This window comes from Nicotiana attenuata, chromosome 5, assembly GCF_001879085.1.
Source record: "Nicotiana attenuata strain UT chromosome 5, NIATTr2, whole genome shotgun sequence".
NCBI classification, from domain to species: Eukaryota; Viridiplantae; Streptophyta; class Magnoliopsida; order Solanales; family Solanaceae; genus Nicotiana; species Nicotiana attenuata.
In genome coordinates, this window is record NC_031993.1 from 30,932,055 (window position 1) to 30,954,151 (window position 22,097).

Consider the following 22,097-nt stretch of genomic DNA (forward strand, 5'->3'; position numbering starts at 1 on the left):
TCCCGCTTTTTTCGTACGTTAAAGTTTCATCGTAAGTTAATCGACGTAAGTTCAGGAATGAGATTATTTTAAGATTATAAGCATTCTATGCTATTTCAAACAAGTAATGAGTAAATTCGTAAAGGTGAGAAGGTAAGCAAATCGAAGAAAAAGAATTTCGTCGAAGTATGGCATTTTGGGATAAAGTACGGCCCGAGCTAAAATATTCGGTATTTATGGACTAGTACCATACAAGGTACCCCATGGCCATGATAGTAAGGTATATAAAGTATATTAAAAATGAGTAGTATTTTTAGATAATTCTCAATAACGCGGGTAATTGGTTAATTATCGGGCAACGAGATATTACCTAATTACCTAATAAGTGGATAAAGATTAATAACTTCCACCCCACCTCTCCAAAAACGTGGCAATTGGCCACTTTGATAGGTGGCAATTAAATAGCAAAGGAAGGGACACTACATGTCTTGTGAATTATTACACAATTCAAAGACATTAAAGTTTGGCAAATCTAAAAAACGTTAGCCTTCTTCTCACATCTTGAAAACATTAGCTTTCTTTAGCTATTTCAAAAGCTTTCGACAATCAGAATCTTAGGAACTTTTACAATTCAAAAGGCATTAGCATTTACAATCCAAAGAACGTTAGCTACTTCAAAGCTTTCAACAATTAAAACGTTAGAAACAGTGACGATTCGAGCTCCTACAAAGAATATTATACAAATTTTCCCTACTCCAGGTATGTTAAGGCGATCCCTTCTTTTTTTTTTGGCATGATCCAAATTATACAGAAGAAACGAGCAAACGCACTGTTTCCATAAATTATTCTATTCATAGAAATACTAGGGGTGTCTATATTCTTGATTCCCCGTGTGTCATATTATTATATCTTCTGTTCATAGGTCCCAGAAATACGTATTTGATAATGTTTATCCGAAAGGCATATTAATTTTATGGCATTCCGAGAAAATTTTATTAGCGCATTTCTTATGCATTTCATGGATTTATACATGTACATTGACCCATGACCAGATGACGTTATATACGCGTATATATGTATATTATATTTATATGGGATACGGAAAAAAGGTTACGGCGTTATATATGCACCACCACCTGATCAGCCGGTATACGTTGATGATTTGCCCACAGTGGCCGAGATGATATGATGGGATGCCCCCAGAGGCTTGATGAAGTTATGAACACATATACCCATGCATGGTATGGCATTTATACGTATACGCATGACATTTTAAATATTAAAGGATTTCACAGAGCTATTCAGAATTTACATGTCGAGTCTTTTACTCCATGTTTCTCTCATGTCTATTGTTTTCTGATTTTCATTCCTTACATACTCGGTACATTATTTGTACTGACGTCCCTTTTGCCTGGGGACGCTGCGTTTCATGCCGGCAGGTCTCGATAGACAGGTCGAGAGTCCTTCAAGTAGGCTATCAGCTCAGCAGAAGATGTTGGTGCGCTCCATTTGCTCCGGAGTTGCTTATTTGGTCAATATGATTAGTATATGCATTGATTGGTTTGGCGGGGCTCTGTCCTGACCTTTACGATATTATGTATTCTTAGAGGCTTGTAGACAGATGTCATGTATACGGTTTCTTGTATGGCCTTGTCGGCCTAAGTTTCGAGTATATAAAGGATCATGCCGGCCTTATAGGACCATACGTCATATGTATAAGTTTGGATTACATGTTGAAATGTCCAATGTCGAGTATTTCTCCATGTTTTATTCTACTTATCTCACGATAGCCTCTCTGGCTCATTTACCCATAATAGCATGATACAAAATATACGTTACGTAGGTACTCGGTTGAGTAAGGTACCGGGTGCCTATCGCGGCTCATCGGTTTGGGTCGTGGCAACAGCATAGTTTCAGAGAATCGCCCGGAAAAAATAAAGCATTTGAAATAAGCGGCCCACGTAAGGCCACACTGCCAACTCGCCGCAACCACTGCGACCTGCATAGCTCGCTCGATTGTGTCGACCACATAGAACCAGATTCGTTCATCAAACCTGCCTGAAACCGGCCTCAATAAGCGAGGACTAACTGTATGGGTCAAAATCTATCCTTAGAGTATTTAAACCAAGATAGTATTAGGGGAAGAGTTCCCAAGTCGTCATTTGTCGAAATGGCCCGAGAAGCGGCGAGGGGTCGACTCCGACACTTACTAAGGGCCAACAATATAATAACATGAAATTCTAATTAAGCACGATATATAGAGATAAGAATAAAACTCAGAACAAGAAATAGCTGAACAATACTCTCATCATATTTAAGAACTCAAAACACTTCCTTCATTTAAACAAATGATCTCTCAGACAATGAATTCATACAAGTTATGAAAAGGACTCCCAGTTCTATTATCACACACAAATTTCACCGAGGACGTTCGGCACAATCCAACACAAATGTAAACTGTGCACTGCCGAGGGTCGAACGACCCAAACCATAGATGCATCTAATCACCCCGCTCGCAAATCATACATGCGACGCGGTCAAACATAAATTTATCAATAAATCATAATCATTTCTTGATTCTTTTCAAAATAAAGACAATTCAACTTGAAGCTTTTAAATCCTTAGAATTCCTCAACTTAATTCCATTTGATAAAATTAACAAATATAATCAAATAACGGTGTCCACATAGAATGGTGTAAGCCTAAGACTACCCGGACGTAAACAGGAATAGTAGCTACGTACGGACTCTTGTCACATCGTGCGTACGTAGCCCCCACAAATAAATCACATATTAATTAAGTTCACATATGGGGAGATTTCCCTCTTACAAGGTTAGAAAAGAGACTTACGTCATTTCAAGGCCTACTTCCAATTCAAGAATGCGCTCAAACCCTCTAATCGGAGCCGAACAATTCAAAACTATTCAAATAGCGCAAAAAACTAATCAATATATGTTCGAAAGCTTATATTCTAACTATTTAAGTGATTGTCCAACCCTAAATGTAAGGTTTCTAAAATTCACCCCGGTTTCTAAAATTCACCCCGGTTTCTAAAATTCACCCCGGGCCTACGTACCCGGATTCCGGAAATGTTTCAAGAAAGTTATCTCCCATAACCTTAAGAACATAAATATATGATTTTCACTAAGATTCATAATCATTTTCGTGGTAAAATTTTATTTTTATCAAAACCCTAGGATTTCACCTAAACCCATGATTTTTACTAATTTACATGTGATAATCTACCTATAAACTATGTATCTAACTCACATTGTATAGGAATTACTTACCTCAAAGTGTTGGGTGAAATTCCCTCTCTAACAGCTCCAAGAATCGCCCCAAAATGAAATAATGAGCTCAAAAATGCCTAAGTACCGTATTAAATGAAGTCCACTGCCTCCAGCAATTTTCGCACTTGCGGTCATAGGGCTGCATCTGCGCCCTCGCTTCTGCGGACAAAAGTCTGCTTCTACGGAACTCCCCTGGGCCGGCTGGAATCGCATCTGCGGAAGGGTTTCCGCTTCTGCGGTCCCGCTTTTGCGGAGGATGGTCCGCATCTGCGAAAATTGGGTTGCCCTTCCTTGGCCGCTTCTGCAAGGCTTGGCTCGCACCTGCGGCTAGCCAAGTTCAGGTGCGATTATGACAGATCTGGGAAGCTTCAGCTCTTGCTCCAAGTTTCCAACTTGGTCCGAGCCTCATCTGATGCCCCCGGGGCCCCGCCCGAACATATCAACAAGTTTGGAATCATAAAACGGACTCGCTCGAACTCTTGGAACGCCCGAAACAACATTAAAACTAAGAATCGTACCCCAAAACCAATTGAATCAAACTTAAGAACTTCAAGTTCTTCAATTTACTTCCAATACGCTGAAACGTACTTAAACTACTCGGAATGACAACAAATTTAGCGTGAAAGTCTTAAATTACATTAATGAACTACTCCCGGTCTCGAAATTCCGCTTGGACCTCTATATCACCTAAACTTGCTCCAAACCAAATTTAAAGAACTTCTAAAATCTTTAAAGAACCAACTTTCACTATTAGGCGCCAAAACGCTCCCGGAACATCCAAAACCCGATCCGAACATACGCCCAAGTCTGAAATCATCACCGAACCTATTGAAATAGTCAAATCTCGATTCCGAGGTCGTTTACTCAAAATATCGATCGAAGTCAAACTTTGCCTTTTAAGCCAACCTTAAGGAACCAAGTGTTTCGATTTCAACCCGAACACTTCCAAATCCCGAACTAACCATCCCCGCAAGTCATAAATCAGTAAAAGCAAGTACGAAAAGTCTTATTTAGGGGTACCTCTTAAACAAACGTTCATCCTCAAACGGGTTTATATTCATACCTGAAGTGCTGAGTAAGTGTGGATATCTGCTCCGCATGTCCTCCTCAAACTCCCGGGTCGTCTCCTCGACTGGTTGGCCCTTCCACTAGACCTTCACCGCGGAAATCCTATTGGATTTCAACTAGCGATCCTGTCTAGCAACAATGAAAATTGGCTCCTCCTCATATCCCAAGCTCTCATCTAGCCGAATAGTGCTGAAGTCTAACATATGTGATAAGTCGGCGTGATACCTTCGGAGCATAGACACGTGAAAAATCGGATGAACCCCTGATAGACTGGGAGGTAAAGCAAGCTCATAAGCAACCTCCCCAACTCGCATCAACACCTCAAATGGGCCTATAAACCTTTGGCTTAACTTGCCTTTTCTTTCCGTATCTCATGATCCCTTCATCGGCGAGACTTTCAAGAGAACCTTCTCGCCTACCATAAATGACACATCACGCACCTTCTGATCCGCGTAACTCTTCTGTCTGGACTATGCTGTGCGAATTCGTTCCTAAATCAACTTTACCTTTTCCGATGCATCCTTTACCAAATCAGTACCATATAACTTAGCCTCACCGGGCTCAAACCACCCGATAGGAGAACGACATCGCCAACCATATAAAGCCTCAAATGGAGTCATCTTGATGCTGGACTGATAACTCTTTTTGTAAGCAAACTCGGATAAAGGCAAGAACTGATCCCACTGTCCCCCAAAGTCAAACACACATGCTCTGAGCATGTCTTCCAATATTTGAATTGTCCGTTCTGACTGCTCGTCGGTCTGTGGGAACACATAGACGACCCTGGAGTCATAGAACACCATTCTCGCCGATAGAAACCTCCTTGGCACAACCTTGTAGTACTGTCTCTTTGAGAACTGTCAAGTGCGGATCATCAAACTGTCGAGCCTTGATATGCTCCAATAGTGAAGATCGAGCAACAACACATGCGAGAACCCAGCTGGGCTCTGAAATATCCAACCTCACAAGTCTGTTAGCCAAGATTTAAATGTCCAAGGCTAGTGGCCTCTCCTCTGCTGAAATGAATGCCAAGCTACCCATACACTCTGCCTTTCTGCTCAAGGCATCCGCGACAACATTCGCCTTGCCCGGATGGTAAAGAATAATGATGTCATAATCCTTCAGTAACTCAAGCCATCTGCGCTGCCTCAAATTGAGATCCCTTTGCTTGAACAAATGTTGTAAGCTGCGATGATCGGTGTAAACCTCACATGACATCCCATAAAGATAATGCCTCCAGATCTTAAGAGCATGAACAATCGCGGCGAACTCTAGATCGTGCACAGGGTAATTTTTCTCATGGGTCTTCAACTCACGCGAAGCATATGAAATAACTCGCCCCTCCTGCATCAATACACAACCCAAGCCAACGCGTGAAGCGTCGCAATACACCGTATACATCCCCGATCCGGAAGGCAACACTAGAACCGGTGATGTAGTCAAAGCTGTCTTGAGCTTCTGAAAGCTCGCCTCACAATCATCGTACCAACGGAACGGAGAACCCTTTTTGGTCAATCTAGTCAGAGGTGTTGCAATGGATGAAAAACCCTACACAAATCGGCGATAATAACCTGTTAATCCCAGGAAACTCCTGATCTCAGTCACCGAAGTGGGACGAGGCCAACTCTGTACTGCCTCAATCTTCTTGGGATCCATCTTAATACCCTCTTCTGATACAACATGCTCCAAGAATGCCACAGACTCTAGCCAAAACTCACACTTGGAGAACTTAGCATACAACTTCTATTCTCGCAATGTCTAAAGCACCACTCTCAAATGTTGTTCGTGCTCCCCCAGGCTACGCGAGTAAATCAGGATGTCATCAATGAAGAAAATAACAAAGGAATCAATATAAGGCCTGAACATCCGGTTCATCAAATCCATAAACACCGCTGGGGCATTAGTCAAGCCGAAGAACATCACTAGAAACTCAAAATGGCATATCTAGTACGGAAGGCAGTCTTCGGAACATCTGAGTTCCGAATCTTCAACTGATGGTACCCGATCTCAAGTTGATCTTAGAAAACACCCTAGCACCCTGCAACTGGTCAAACAAATCATCAATACGTGGCAACGGGTACTTGTTCTTGATAGTAACCTTGTTCAACTGGCGGTAATCAATGCACATCCGCATAGTCCCATCTTTCTTCTTCACAAATAGCACTAGTGCACCCCAAGGTGATACGGTTGGCCTGACGAACCCCTTTGCTAGCAACTCCTCAAGTTGTTCCTTCAACTCCTTCAATTCTTTTGGAGCCATACGATACGGTGGCATAGATATAGGCTGAGTGCCTGGAGCCAAGTCAATACAGAAATCAATATCACGATTTGGTGGCATGCTTGGGAGGTCAGAAGGTAACACATCGGTGAACTCCCGTACTACTGGCACTGAATCAATCGTCGGAGACTCTGCGGTGGTATCCCGAACATAGGCTAGATATGCCAAACAACCCTTCTCGTCCATATGTCGAGCCTTCAGAAAAGAGATGACCCGACTAGTTGTACTAACAGAGGAACCCTTCCACTCTAATCTCGGTAACTCTAGCATCGCAAAAGTAACAGTCTTGGCATGACAATCAAGGATAGCGTGATATGGGGATAACTAGTCCATGCCTAGGATGACCTCAAAGTCGGTCATATCAAGGAATAGAAGGTCCGCTCTAGTCTTGTAACCACAGAATTGACCACACACGACCCAAAGATCCGATCCACAACCATAGAATCGCCCAAAGGAGTGGACCCATAAATAGGAGTACCCAAGGACTCACGAGGAATATCCTGGAAATGAGAAAACAGAGATGATACCTATGAATAGGTAGATCCTGGATCAAATAACACCGAAGCATCCCTATCGCAGACAGAAATAATACCTGTGATCATGGCGTCTGAGGACACTGCATCTGGTCTTGCCGAAAAAGCATAGAATCTAGCTAGAGCTCCGGCTGGCTGGCCTCTACCTCACTGAACAATAGCTAGCTGACCTCCCCCTACCTGGCCTCCACCTCTAGGACGGCCCCTACCAGCCTGTCCCCACCTCTAGGTGGTCAGACTACTGCTGCTGCAATCATGGGCTGATAACCCTGTTGTACTGCCTTGCCCCGAAGTCTAGGACAGGTTCTCTTCATGTGACCCGGATATCCACACTCGTAACAACCTCTCGGTACCATAGACTTCTGCCCCGAAGTCTGACCTGATGGCCTGAATACCCACTAGAAGGACCCTGAATGGCTGGTGTGCGGTATGAACTCTCTGGCATGGCACTGAAATAGGCACTGGAAAGACCCTGATGAGCTGGTGGGAGATAAGAACTCTCTGGCATAGCACTGAAATAGGGTCGCGCTGGAGCACCCCGAGGAGGTGGTGGTGCTGGATATGTGGGCCTGCTGGGCTTACCATTCCCAAACTGACCTCTGCTCCTAATCGGGGCACTTCTAAACTCTCTAGAGAATCGGGCCCTCTTGTCCTGTTGTATCTGCTCTCTACCCCTCTAGTGATAGCCCTCAATCCTCTGAGCAATCTCCACCACTAGCTGATAATCAGTACCCATATCAACCTACCGAGCCATACTAGCCTGAATACTAGGGTGCAACCCCGCAAACAATCTCTGCACTTTCTCTGCGTCCGTAGGAAGCATCATAAGTACATGGCGAGATAATTGAGAAAGTCTCTCCTCATAGACATCTGACCCTGCTCGAGATGCTCAAACTGACACCGCAACTCTTCCCTCTGGGAGGGTGGAATATACCTATCCAAGAAAAGCCGCGTAATATGGTCCCAAGTCAGGGGAGGAAAACCCACTGGCTTGTCGAGAAGATAAGATTGCCGCCATCTGCGGGCCCTGCCCTCCAATTGGAAAGTAGTGAAATCCACCCCATGCGACTCTAATATCCTTATGTTGTGCAGTGTGTCCCTGCACCTATCAATGAAGTCCTAGGGATCCTCATGTCGCTCACCTCTGAAGACAAGAAGGTGTAGCCTAGTCCATCTGTCCAAGAGCTTTTGCAGCTCGCCGGCCGCAGCTGGTCTAGGCTCACGTACAGCCGCTGCAACTGGCTGGGCTCCGCCCACGGGTAGTGTACCCGGAGTCTGATATACTATAGCTGCATGCCCAGGAGCCTGAGCAATAGTGGTCTGTGCTCCCCCTTCCGCCTGAGATGTGGCTGGGTCAGCTATGTGGCTGGGTCAGCTGGAAATAAACCAGCCTAGGTCATAGAATCCATGAACCGCAGTATACGGCCCATGACCTCCTGAAAGCTCGGTGTTGACATGAAATCTACCGGGGCTGGCTCTGCTGCGGGCACTCGCCCTGCTCCTCAATGATGGGATCCTCTACTGGATCCGCTGGTGGTGCAACTGGGGCAACTCCGGGACGTCCTCTTCCCTACCTCGAGCATGTGTCCTCCCCCGGCCTCTACCTCGGCCTCTAGCAACGGGGGGAGCAGCTCCTCCTGGGTACGGAACGTCTATTGTGCGCGTTCTCACCATCTGTGAGAGAATAAGAGAAAGGAACTTAGTATACCATCAACTGCACGATAGGAGATAAATAATGAGTAGTTTCCTAACACCTTATTGCCTCTCGAAGATAAGTACAGACGTCTCTGTACTGATCCGCAAGACTCTACTAGGTATGCCCATAACTTGTGAGATCTACGTGAACCTAGTGCTCTGATGCCATGTTGTCACGATCCAATTTCCATTTCAGGCCATGATGGCGCCCAACACCGTCATTAGGCAAGCCAACACTGATCAAACTAGTGGTTTCCCATTTAAACAAATTGCTAAGTGGATGTTACTTTCCCATTTATTAAAAGATTTAGAAAATTTGCAAATTTAACACAATGAAACGGAAGCAAATGAGTACAAATCATAATCATGTAAACAAATCAAAAATCATAAGTCTACAAGTGTGTGACAAGACCTAGTGTCACAAGTATGCAGGCAATCTAATAGAATATACAAAAGAATGCTAGCCTACTGTCTGAAAAGAAATAGACAGAAAAATATAACATAAAGAAGACTTCAACTGCTGCAGAATGGCTCAGAAGGCAGCTCACCGTGAAGTCTCGAGATGGGGGTCAAATCTGCGCGTCGGACTAGTGGCCAGATGCACCTGCCTCAAATCCTGTACAATTAAGTACAGAGTGTAGCGTGAGTATATAAAAATATGTACCCAGTAAGTATCTAGTCTAACCTCAAAGAAGTAGTAACGAGAAGTCGACTCCGACTCTTACTAAGGGCCAACAATATAATAATATGAAATTCTAATTAAGCATGATATATAGAGATAACAATAAAACTTAAAACAAGAAATAGTTGAACAATTCTCTCATCATATTTAAGAACTCAAAACATTTCCTTCATTTAAACAAATGATCTCTCAAATAATGAATTCATACAAGTTATGAAAAGGACTCCCAGTTCTATTATCACACACAAATTCCACCGAGGACGTTTGGCTCGATCCAAAATACCTGAGGGTCAAATGGCCCGAACCATAGATGCATCTAATCATCTTGCTCGCCAATCATACATGCGATGCGGTCAAATATAAATTTGTCAATAAATCATAATCCTTTCTTGATTCTTTTCAAAATAAAGACAATTCAACTTGAAGCTTTTAAATCCTTAGAATTCCTCAACTTAATTCCATTTGATACAATTAAAAAATATAATCAAATAACGATGTCCACATAGCATGGTGTAAGTCTAAGACTACCCGGACGTAAACACGAATAATAGCTATGTACGGACTCTCGTACGTAGCCCCCACAAATAAATCACATATTAATTAAGTTCACGGAAATTTTCCTCTTACAAGGTTAGAAAAGATATTTACCTCGTCTCAAAGCCTACTTCCAATTCAAGAATGCGCTCAAACCCTCAAATCGGAGCCGAACAATCCAAAACTATTCAAATAGCGCAAAAACTAATCAATATATGTTCGAAAGTTTATATTCTAACTATTTATGTGATTGTCCAACCCTATATGTAAGGTTTCTAAAATTCACCTCCGCGCCCACGTGCCCGGATTCCGAAAATTTTTCAAGAAAGTTATCACCCATAACCTTAGGAACATAAATATATGATTTTCACTAAGTTTCATAATCATTTTCGTGGTAAAATCTCATTTTTATCAAAACCCTAGGTTTTCACCTAAACCCATAAGTTTTACTAATTTACATGTAATAATCTACCCATAAACTATGTATTTAACTCACATTGTATAAGAATTACTTACCTCAAAGTGTTAGGTGAAATCCACTCTCTAAGAGCTCCAAGAATCGCCCCAAAATGAAATAATGAGCTCAAAAATGCCTAAGTCCCGTAATAAATGAAGTCCACTGCCTCCAGCGATTTCCGCACCTGCGGTCATAGGGCCGCATCTGCGCCCTCACTTCTGTGGACAAAAGTCTGCTTCTGCGGAACTCCCCTGGGCCGGCTGACGTCGCATCTGCGAAAGGGTTTCCGCTTCTGCTGTCCCGCTTCTACAGAGGATGGGCCGCACCTGCGGAAAGTGGGCTGCCCTTCCTTGGCCGCTTCTGCAAGGCCTCGCTCGCACCTGCGGCTGGCCAAGCGCAAGTGTGATTATGACAGATTTGGGGAGCTTCAACTCTTGCTCCAAGTTTCTAACTTGGTCTAAGCCTCGGCCGATGCCCCCGGAGCCCCGTCCGAACATACCAACAAGTTTGGAATCATAAAACGGACTCGCTCGAACTCTCGGAACGCTCAATACAACATTAAAACTAAGAATCGTACCTCAAAACCAATTGAATCAAACTTAAGAACTTCAAGTTCTTCAATTTACTTCCAATGCGCCGAAACGTACTTAAACTACTCGGAATGACACCAAATTTTGCGTGCAAGTCTTAAATGATATTACGGAACTATTCCCAGTCTAGGAATTCCGTTTGGACCTCGATATCACTAAAATCCGCTCCAAACCAAATTTAAAGAACTTCTAAAATCTTCAAAGAACCAACTTTCATTATTAGGCGCCAAAACGCTCCCGGGTCATCCAAAACCCGATCTGAACATACTCCCAAGTCCGAAATCATCATACGAACCTATTGAAATCGTCAAATCCCGATTCCGAGGTCGTGTACTCAAAATATTGATCGAAGTCAAATCTGGTCTTTTAAGCCAACCTTAAGGAACCAAGTGTTCCGATTTCAACCCGAACTCTTCCAAATCCCGAAATAACTATCCCCGCAAGTCTTAAATCAGTAAAAGCAAGTATGGAAAGTCTTATTTAGGAAACGGGGTTCTAGAAGACAAAACGACCGGTCGGGTCGTTACATCTATCTAGGGATTTTATTGTTAGCTAAGATTAACCCTCGTTTACATAAATTCAATTATTTGAACCAAGATCTATATTTTTTGGTCAAACAACTTCGACATAATTGGTAAAGTTGATGATATGTAATCAGGAGGTCATGGGTTCGAGCTGTGGAAACAGTCTCTTATAGAAATACAGGATAAGACTGCGTAGAATAAACTATTGTGGTCTGATCTTTTCTCGAACCCCGCGTATAACGGTAATTTAATGCACTATGCTGCCTTTTTTTTTTCAGTTCAATCTGCAGTTCCTATTTTCTCATAGTTATTTCTCAAAACTTTATTAAAGGTTCAAACTAAACTAAACTTGATTGAAACGCCAAAGATATAATATAATGGTGCCGTTGATGGGAAATATTTTACTTGACAAAAAGAAAAGTCAAATTCTTATTTACCAAAACCAAAAATATAAATAATAATAAAATTATTGTCTCGGAAAAAAATTAAAAAAAAAAAGTGACAGAAAGGTTTCTGACTATCTGAGTCATTGTGAGAGATGACGTGACTTGAGCTTACCAAACACACCTTACAGAAAGGCTTAGGTTTTGTTTACTGTCACCTCCTTCACTAAATTTTATGTTTTTTCTCTCAGAACTACACGACAACTATTTTGCACCTCTTTTTAGATGGAGGTTTTTTGTTTTTATAATTTTTTTCTTTTTTCACTCAAAATAAATATATTATGCCATTTTTTGTGTACTTGTTTACACCGTTACAGAATCTCCAAATCAAATTATTCCCTCTGCTCAAAAGCAAAAAAAAAAAAAAAAAAGCAACAAAAAGAAAAAGAAAAAATAACACACAACATGGCTTACAAAGTATAGTTTTAAAATATGTGAATTTTAATGTGAATCCAACCTCTGTTCTTCAAAAAAAAAAATAAGAACCAAAGTCCACTTCGATTATATAACTTAGCTTTTTTTCATATCAATGTTCAAATGTAAATAGTATTGTTAATCTATTAAAATTTTCTTTAATTTCTTCGATGCTTTTTTCGAGCCAGAGTAATTATCAAAAATAGTCTCTTTACCTTCAAAAGATAAGAATAATATTTACGTATAAACTATCTTTTTCAGATGCCACTTATAAAATTACACTAAAATTATTCATTTTATGTGATTGGTCAAACTCTGTCTCGTAAATTAAAATGGAGTAAATAATAATTTAAGCGTTATAAAGTCAAAGTTATTAGAATTAGTTGTGTCAATTTTGACAGAAAGATGAAAGGGCAAAGAGGAGTTTCCTAAGATTTTCCCAATTTACTGTGAAAACTAGGATATGACCGTATACAGTAAAACAGCACAGTCAAATTCTCCTTAATACCCTGCTTCTTCTTTTTTTACTGTTTCTATTTTTTCTCTATCCTACGCGACCGTCACGTGCGGTCTGAACCCATTAACGTTGAGCTTTTCGGCCCTCCCAACACAACCTACAGTCCCACTCTCTGCTCCTCTCTGCAACTACTGCACCCATACACACCATACAGAAATAATACTACTACTCCTACTATATATATATATATATATATATATATATATATATATATATATATAAAAATAGTTTGGTGCATGAAATATTCTCGCATTTATGTACAAGTCCTATGCACAAAACTCTTGTTGTACTCAAGGGCCGAAGAAAGACCGGACCATAAGAGTTTATTGTATGCAGTCTTACTCAACATTTCTGCAAGAGACTGTTACTGTAAGAGGCTATGTTCCACGTTTATGTATAATTATAAAAAATTATGTTGCTTCCCAAAAGCGCAACTAGAAATTCGGTAACTTTTGCTCAAACAATACATTATATAAAGAAATTCATTAAATATTAAAAAAAAAATTAATTTAGGACGCATATATTAATATTTGAAGTTGTTGAACTAAAATTCAGAACTCATATAATTAAAATCTGGTCCTACCACTGTAAGCCATCTATTTTAACGCAAGTATTACTAACTGATTTCACGATATGAATTCATGTCACATAAATACTACGGTAAAGAGCACAGCAACCTGGTGCATATAGCATCCTGTATTTATGCAGGTTTTTGGAATGCCGCACACCAAAGAACGTAATATAGAGTGTCTACCCTAATGAAAGCATTATTAACTCCTTCTACAGCTCGAATTTTGTAACTTATAGTTCACGCGAATACAATTTTATCGTTGATCCGAAACTCGCATTTAATCCTAATGCTGTAGAGAAAGAAGAAATTACTACTAGTACAATAGAAAAGGCTCTTACTTCAACATCAAGATGTCCTTCAAACCAACACTAATTGCAGCCTTTTTTTACTAGTAGCATCATCATAGACTCTGTGTACATCTTTTTCTCTATTATCATTGTCCAGAAAAGAGGATTTGTCTTCACAGACTCATCACTGCAGTAGTAATTATTACACCCTTTTTAGCTTTCTATTTACTCTTGAAAAAAGAAAATAGTAGAATCTTAGGAGTCTGGTTTTAATATCATTAAATGAAAACTTGAATTTTTGCATGAGGATATATAAATGAAATTTAATAGAAAGAGCATTTATCCCATTTCTACCCTCCTTATATATACATTTTCTTCATTACTAGTAATAAATTACTACTGAAGGGGAGTTTTGGAACAACGGTTAAGTTATTTTCGTATAACCTATATGTCACGAGTTTGAGCCGTGAAATATCATCTCCTTTAGAGTGTGGCCCTACCCGAATTATACGTGAACACGAAATATTTTACGTACCAGACTATCCTTTTACTATAATTACTACAGTTACTAATGTGATGTGTATGTGTGAATGAATGGATTGTTGTACTGATACTTCTGTCACTACTGGTAGCTGCTGCTCTTTCTTGGTTGTTGTAATTTCTCATTAGTTTTGGGGTCCTGTTTTTCTGCCTCTTTCTTTGGACCCCACCCACCCTATCCCACCCCCCTAACCCCCCCACCCCCCTCCTAATTATCCCAAGCATCAGTAGTAGTAACTATAGTCTGTAGTAATAATAATTTCTCTTCTCTCTTCACCTTCTTCCTTAATTTCACTCCCCCCATTCTTTTATGTTTTTACTCAAAGGCCCCATTTTGTGGGTATAATTACTATCTTTCGCTTCGATTTTCTTAATATTTTGCTTGTGTTATTATTTGTTGTCCTTTCCGCTACCCAAAACAAGAATAAGGTCCGCGTAATTACTATCCTTCCCAGACGTTATTTGTGGGAATTCATTTGTGAAAAATAAAGAAAGGAAAAAACTTTAATATGTTATTTCTGTCAGCAAAAGACATTATAACAACTATAGTACTACTCAAGACTGCAAAACTGCAAACTTTCAATATTATTAAGTCTTTAGGTGTCCTTTGTTGTTTGCCCATTTGCAACTCTGAACTTAGTAATAAGTTCATTGTATTTCTTAGATACTCTCAACTTGTTTGGTAAATTAGAGAAACCCCTTTTATTTTTATATTATATGTAGAAAAATCAGTGTTGGTTTTATTTTGGTGGTGAAAGAAAGAAAAATGGCAGGAGCTGGTTCAAGAAGAACTGCTTCAGTGCCATCTTTACCACCACCTCGCCCAAAATCACCACCTCAATATCCTGATTTATATGGAAAACGTCGCGAATTCGCCAAAGTTCAAATGCTTGAGAGAGAAATTGGTTTTCTTGAGGTCAGTTTTCTTGTTTAGAATGTTGTTCTAAGCATTAAAGTTGTTGTTTTTAGTTTTTTTTTTTTCATATTTGTTCTTGAGATGAAGAAAAGAATGACTGTAGATTACCTGCTAATGAGGGTTAAGAGCTGAATCTTTGTTTAATTTGATTGTTATTTCACATTAGCTTTGTTTTTTTTTGGTTCCCCGCACGGTGTTCGGTACCCGCATTGGAGCCCGACTATGAATTCGTGCCGTGTAGGGCCCATTCGGGGGAAGCGCTCCCTACCATCATACCCAGGTCTCGAACTCGAGACCTCTGGTTAAGGGAGGAGCAGTCCCATCCACTGCACCACATCCTTTGGTGGTATTTCACATTAGCTTTAGTTAAATCTTTGTTGGGATATATCAAATTGAGGAGCATATTTGTAATTTACTAATATTCCATGTTTGCTTAATTACTGTCATGTGCTAATTTGAACTATTTTAGGTTGAACTTTGTGCAGATTAATATAGAATTAGTGGACCACTTAAATTAATTACTGTCATAAAATTTGAAAAGACATGGAACCTGACATGCTAATTGAATTAAGTAATTAATTAAAATGAACAAAAATGATCCAAGATTCTCTCAAATAGGGTGCTTAGACTTTCTGGCAACCCATTTGTTTTATAAGTTTTGAGTGCTTACTGTTGGAGGATTAACTTAAGCTTTGGTTAAGTTGAATGCAAACCAATAATTTACTTCCACCGGAATTTGTACAACTTGCACATGACTTGCTGCTTAACATTAAAACTTTGGAATCTCATGTTTTTAACCGGTTCCATACTTGTGTTTTTCCATCCTCTTACATTTGGTGGGCCCATCCCGCCGGAGGCGGAGGCATGATTTGAAGCTTTTGAGTATCAAATTCTAGCTCTTTTTAAGTTGATCGGCTCTAAATTTGATAATTTGTATATATCAAATGGATTTCTTAAGACAAAAGACTTTGAAAAAAGTTACTGGATTCGGCCGGACCCGTATCTTCAAGGCTAAGTCCACCCCTGCATCCCTCCCCTCGCCTCGTCCTACTCCTTCCATGATAAATGACGGAAAAGGGGGGGTGGGGGGAAGAAAATAGATGAGATCTATGGTCACACTTATAAAGTAGCATACTGCATCAGGCTTTAGCAGTCTTCAATAAGCGGATTGTTTATCGTTTTTACCTATAAAAACAGAGAAGGTTACCTCACGATCTAACAATTAGTTATCTCAACCTATCCCTGAGAATTTTATGTTGTGTTTCCTGGAGGCTCCTCATTATATATATTTGTGACGTACTGTAACTTGTGTCATTTCGGGCGCATTTCCAGAATTCGCTCCTAGCAAGTGTGTAGACAATTATCTGTTGCAAAATAACCTTGAATTTAACATGCATATAATCGTGAAAAGAATGTCGTTAGTTTCATTGTTGGGATATAAGGAAAAGCTTAATTGAATTTTGATTGAAACCTAAGATTAATGACAAGTGTAATGAGCTGCGACTTAATGTTATAAAATTTACTAGAAACTAGAGAAGAATATATTGGATATTTACAGTTAATTTGATTGCACTTTGCTGTGATGAATGTGAAGTATCTTTAATGATACAACGACTTGCTTTAGATATTTCTGCATGAAGTTATTTTCACTTTGTTCGCCTCATCTCAATTCAAATTCTTATGAGCAGGAAGAACTGAAATCCATTGAAGGACTTCAACCCGCTTCTCGATCCTGTAAAGAGTATGTACTGAGCATATTTTCGACATGTGCATTTATTTCCACATGCCCTGTACTACTGAAGTCATGTGCAATGAATTTATGCATGTTCCTTTAAGGTGGTACCTCTGTGTATTGAATGATGTTTGACCATTTGACAGGGTGACAGATTTTGTGTTGGAACATTCAGATCCTCTTATACCAACGTAAGAAAGTATTCCACAATCGTTTCTACAAACTTTTAAGTGTAATTGTAGTCTTAAATTTTACACTTTCTCATTGCCTTTTAACCCTCATTTCAGAATAAAGAAGAGTCGTAGATCCTGTTGCTTTTGGAAACGGCTCTGGTATGCTAAGTTTTAAGCTTATAATTACCGTTCAAGATTCTATATTGATATATTAGAGTGAGATTCATATACAAATTAAAGAGATAGCGAGTGATTATTTTGACATTAACTGCATGAGAGGACGAAAACTTAAACATCAGAAACTTTTTACACATGACTATGAAATATTCTTAGGTTTTCTTCTAGATAAAAGTTTAGCATCCTGTTAGGCTACTTGCAATATATTGTGCATAATCTATTCAGAGTTATATGAAGAGCCGATACCTTTGCGGGTCATAAGCTAGAAGAATAGAAGGTATATAGTAACCAAGGTTAGTCGCGACTGTGCTTCGACGTGGCTAATGATTTCTCACAATTTTAAGTATTAGCATACTGTTAGGAACAAGTACTTTATTGGTGGCGAATACGCTAGAAGAATAGATAGCTAATAATAACCAAAGTTAGTGGCAATTGCGCCTCAGTGGCCACTGGTTCATATTTTTGTGGGTTGTGCTCTTGCTTCGCTCACAAGCTTCATGAAATTTAGTTTTGGTAATAAGGTCTTTCCGGGTGGAAACGACTTTAAAACGCGTCACAGGGGTCTAAGGCCTGTTTACTTATATACCCAGCATTTTGCCCCACCACTGTTCAAGGTTACACGCGGAGTGACTCTAATACCATATGTAACAACCCAACCCACTAATAATATTGTCCGCTTTGGTCCTAGGCCCGCATGGCTTTAAAACGCGTCATTAGGGTGTAAGGCCTGTTTACTTACAGTCAATTAAGAGGTTACATGTATAAGTGTCAATTGGGGTCATATGAGACTCGCTTATTTGGTTCTCAGGAGCTTCGGTATAATTGGATGTATTGAATGAGTTTAATCACCGTTGTAACTTCTAGTGACAAACTTTTCTTTGACGTTGTAGTGGCTCGTCATGTTTCAATATCTCATGGATGTGCTGCTGGTGCCGGTGTTCTCATATAAAGATGCCAGACTGCTGTAAATGTAATATATGTAACTGCTGCTCATCTGTCAGTTGCTGTTGCTCAATACCTAAGTGTCAATGTTTCTCGTGTCCGCCGTCTAATTGCTGCAGCAAGCCTGTCTGCTGCAAATGGAGTTGCTGTTGCAGCTGTAGCTTTAAATGGCCTTCTTGCTTAAGCTGCTCTTGTAGCCCATGTACATGTTCTTACCCTAAATGTCCAAAGTTAAATTGTAGTTCTTGTTGTAAAAAGTCATGTTTCTGCCCTTGCTACCTTTGTTGCTAGTTGTACTATTAAATCATGCAATAATTCCTATATAAAAGCTTGGTTCTATATAATTGTGAATATCTTTGTTGTTGGCACCTCAGTGCTCTCAAAATAGAAATAATAATTGTTGACTTTTTTTTTTTTATTTTTCCTTTCCTAAAACAAGTACTTAAAGTGTAAAATTCAGTTGCTACATAAATGTTGCCTTTTGGTTATGCAACTGCTGCACCTTTTCCAATTAGCTCATCAAGGTCAGTAAGGATCCAAAACATACCTGAACTCTTAGGGCTCGTTTGGTCTGAAGATAAATTATTCTGGGATTAGTTATGCTGGAATTAATTGTCCTGGTATTATATTTTATTGATTGTTTTGTATGTTGTATTAATCTTGGAATTGTCAGTTTTACTGTTTTATCTTGGGATAACTTATCCTTGGATTACTATTCCATCCTCTGGTTGGTATAAGTTATTTCCGGTACTATTTTTAATCCTCGGTTAACTTATCCCAGGATTAATAATCAAATAAAGGATAAGGCAGTACTAAATTTTTATCGCAAAATTATTTTTGCTTATGCATCATACCAAACGACCCCTTAGTCTTTATGCTGACTAGGCCCTGAAAATTCCTCCCTTTCAAGTGGTAGTGAATAATGGATCAAATTCCTAGATCATGGTGCAAATGTAAAAGGAATTTTTACCTCCTATAGCAAAGGTCAACACCTTATTTATTTTAAATAAATACCATTTAAATAAATTATATTCTATAGATACCTTTTAAGGTTTATAGCAAAATATTTAATTTTGGTTACCTCCTAGCCCTAAGCTACTAAATACGCTAATCAGCAATATTTTCTTTCTCTCTCTACTTTGATACATCCCATTCTCTTCCCCCATCCCATTAAAATCTTCGATTTTCTTCCTCTTCTCTGTCTAGCCAACGATTCTTTCCCTTTCATAAAACAACCAAATTCCTTACGAAATATTCGAAGACCAAGAGGAGTAAACAAAGTTTTTCAACTGAAGCTGTTCAAGCCTCAGTTGGTTATCTTTCTGCGTTGATTTGGGAATACAAAAGTGAGGCAAGGCAAGGAAAACCCTACATCTGAACTTGAATTAGAATTGAAAGGCTTAAGGCTAGGGCACAAATGAGTAGAAATAGCGATTTTCTCCATTTTGGAGTAGAAATTGAGAGGAAAAGAGGGAATCTAGGGAAAAAGGGACCTTTTCTTTTTTGGGTTCTTGATTTGGTTCTACTTATCCTCCAGCTCGACGAGACGACATTAGGGTTGTTCTTGAACAAAGACGACGGAGTTTGGGGCTGAGCAACTTGAATTTTCTGTTAATATATTGCGATGTATTTCAATGTATCTTGCTGTATTTCCATGTATTTCACTATATTTATTGTCTTTTTTTCATTGTATTTCAATGTATCCCGCTGTATTCTATGTATTTCATTGTATTCACTATCTGCTATATGCCATGAATGTATTCATAAGTTTTTTTTAATTAATATAATTTATGTATTCAGATGTATTATATAATTTCTCTGAAGATAGCTATGTTTTTGGGGTATTTTTCGGTTGAGAATCTTTTTTATAACTGAAAATACAAAATTTGTGTGTTATAATTGAGTTTGTTGAGTCATATTAGGAGTCTATTATGTTAATTGATTCACTTTCCGTTTTAAAAACAATGTAATCCCCTATTTCACGCCGTGAATACAGTCGAATACAATAAATCTGTCCAGCTGTAATCCCATGTTTCACTCCATGAATACAGTCGAATACACTCGAATAAAACAACTGATTAGTTGGACTTCTCTGATTCACGCCTATTTTTGCTACTGTATTCATGAATACAATAGGTTAAATACATCAAATACATCTTATAACCACAGAAAAGGTATCTATAATCCGTAATATAGCAAATGGTATCTATAAATGGCTAATTACTACTAAAAGATGGTGCTTTATGAAAATTTCTCAATGTAAAAAGGTTAGTAGTATTGTTCATTTTGGCCCAACAAGTCTCACATATTTGGTCCTTATGGTATGCCATATCGAGCCTAAAAATGTGTATACAATGTGAATTTGTGTTATTGCCTTATAAAGCATTTTCACTTTCTTCTTTCATTTGGACGTGGGATTCACTTAGAGTATGTTTGGAATGCTACCTTAGAAATGGATTTGGGTGTAATTGGGTGTAATTACACAGTTTGACATGTTTGTTTGGTTAAGTAATTACTTGGTCAGCATGGAATTGGGTGTAATTTGAGGGGTGTAATTACACTCTCCAATTCTCAAGGGGGAGGTGAGAATTGGTGGTAATTACACTGTGTAATTACAAGGTTGCTTTATAGTNGACATATTTATTTATATACCAAGCATTTCTCTCGTGTTTTGTCGATGTGAGATTCGCTTAAGGTATCACTTACACCCCCTTGAGACTCAATGATGTGGACTCAGCGTCCTTCCTGAGGTTTGACCCACCACTGCTCAAGGTTGCACGCGTAGTAGCTCGAGGTTTGTCCCACCATCGCTCAAGGTTGCACGCGTAGTGGCTCTGATACCATATGTAAGAGTCCAGCCAGCTAGTGATATATTTTGAAACTACACCTCCTAATATTAAAAATAATGAGTCATTAATAACTTGGCATATAATGAATGATGCAATTAAAATGGAATTCCGTTGTTGAATTTGGTTATAAACTTATCATGTTTCCTAATCTTAAGTTGCAGTGAGACTTACTATTATTACGTTGGAATTTGACATATGTTAAACTATTTTTTTTTAATTATGAAATTGTGTTATATTAATGGTTCCAATTTACTTGTTTTAGTAGTATTGGTTCATATTGTATGTTGTTCATTTTTTAGTTAGAATTTGTCAAACATTTGAATAATGTTATGACACTATATTTATAAATATTAATTTATTTTATCAATCATGAATTCCATGATGTTCTTACAAAACGTATATTTAATTTTTGTAAGTATCTAAACTAAATATTATTAATTTAAAAAAAACTAAATATATATATATATATATATATATATATATATATATATATATATATATATAAATTATTTTCTAAATGTATATTCACGAAAAAATATACATTTTAAATATCAAATATAATATCATTTATACTTGTAAAAATTTATATGCTTTATTATATGTATTTGTAAGTTTTGATAATTACTTAATTTAAAATTTAATCTAACTGTGTAATTATACTTGTGCAACCAAACAGTAAACTTGTAATTACACTGTAATTATACTATGACAAACAAACAGGTTATTGTAATTGCACAACTGTGTAATTACTAGGCTGTGTAAATACTACCCAAGTAATTAATTCCAATTATAGGGTGGCTTTCCAAACAGACTCTTAAGGTGTTACATGCATCTTTCTCCATCATGAACATTACGTTATACCCGCTTAAGTTCTCCCTTTATGCTAAAACATTTCGAGAAATGAGT

General features: G+C 38.8%; 1 protein-coding gene across 1 annotated transcript; it reads left to right on the forward strand.

Moving 5' to 3' along the window:
• On the forward strand, positions 14,690–18,695 carry LOC109225593 (guanine nucleotide-binding protein subunit gamma 3). The gene is made up of 5 exons (XM_019390312.1): positions 14,690–15,318; positions 17,007–17,059; positions 17,197–17,241; positions 17,338–17,382; positions 18,291–18,695. The coding sequence occupies exons 1-5, from the start codon at positions 15,169–15,171 to the stop codon at positions 18,631–18,633; spliced, it is 636 nt and encodes a 211-aa protein (XP_019245857.1). The 5' UTR covers positions 14,690–15,168; the 3' UTR covers positions 18,634–18,695.

What these genes read in the sequence shown, in the direction of transcription:
- LOC109225593 (XM_019390312.1), top strand. Translation starts at nt 15,169, where the DNA reads ATGGCAGGAGCTGGTTCAAGAAGAACTGCTTCAGTGCCATCTTTACCA. An exon ending in GCTTCTCGATCCTGTAAAGA is followed by an intron (nt 17,060 to 17,196) that starts GTATGTACTGAG and finishes ACCATTTGACAG; the next exon opens with GGTGACAGATTTTGTGTTGG. An exon ending in TGCTTTTGGAAACGGCTCTG is followed by an intron (nt 17,383 to 18,290) that starts GTATGCTAAGTT and finishes TTGACGTTGTAG; the next exon opens with TGGCTCGTCATGTTTCAATA.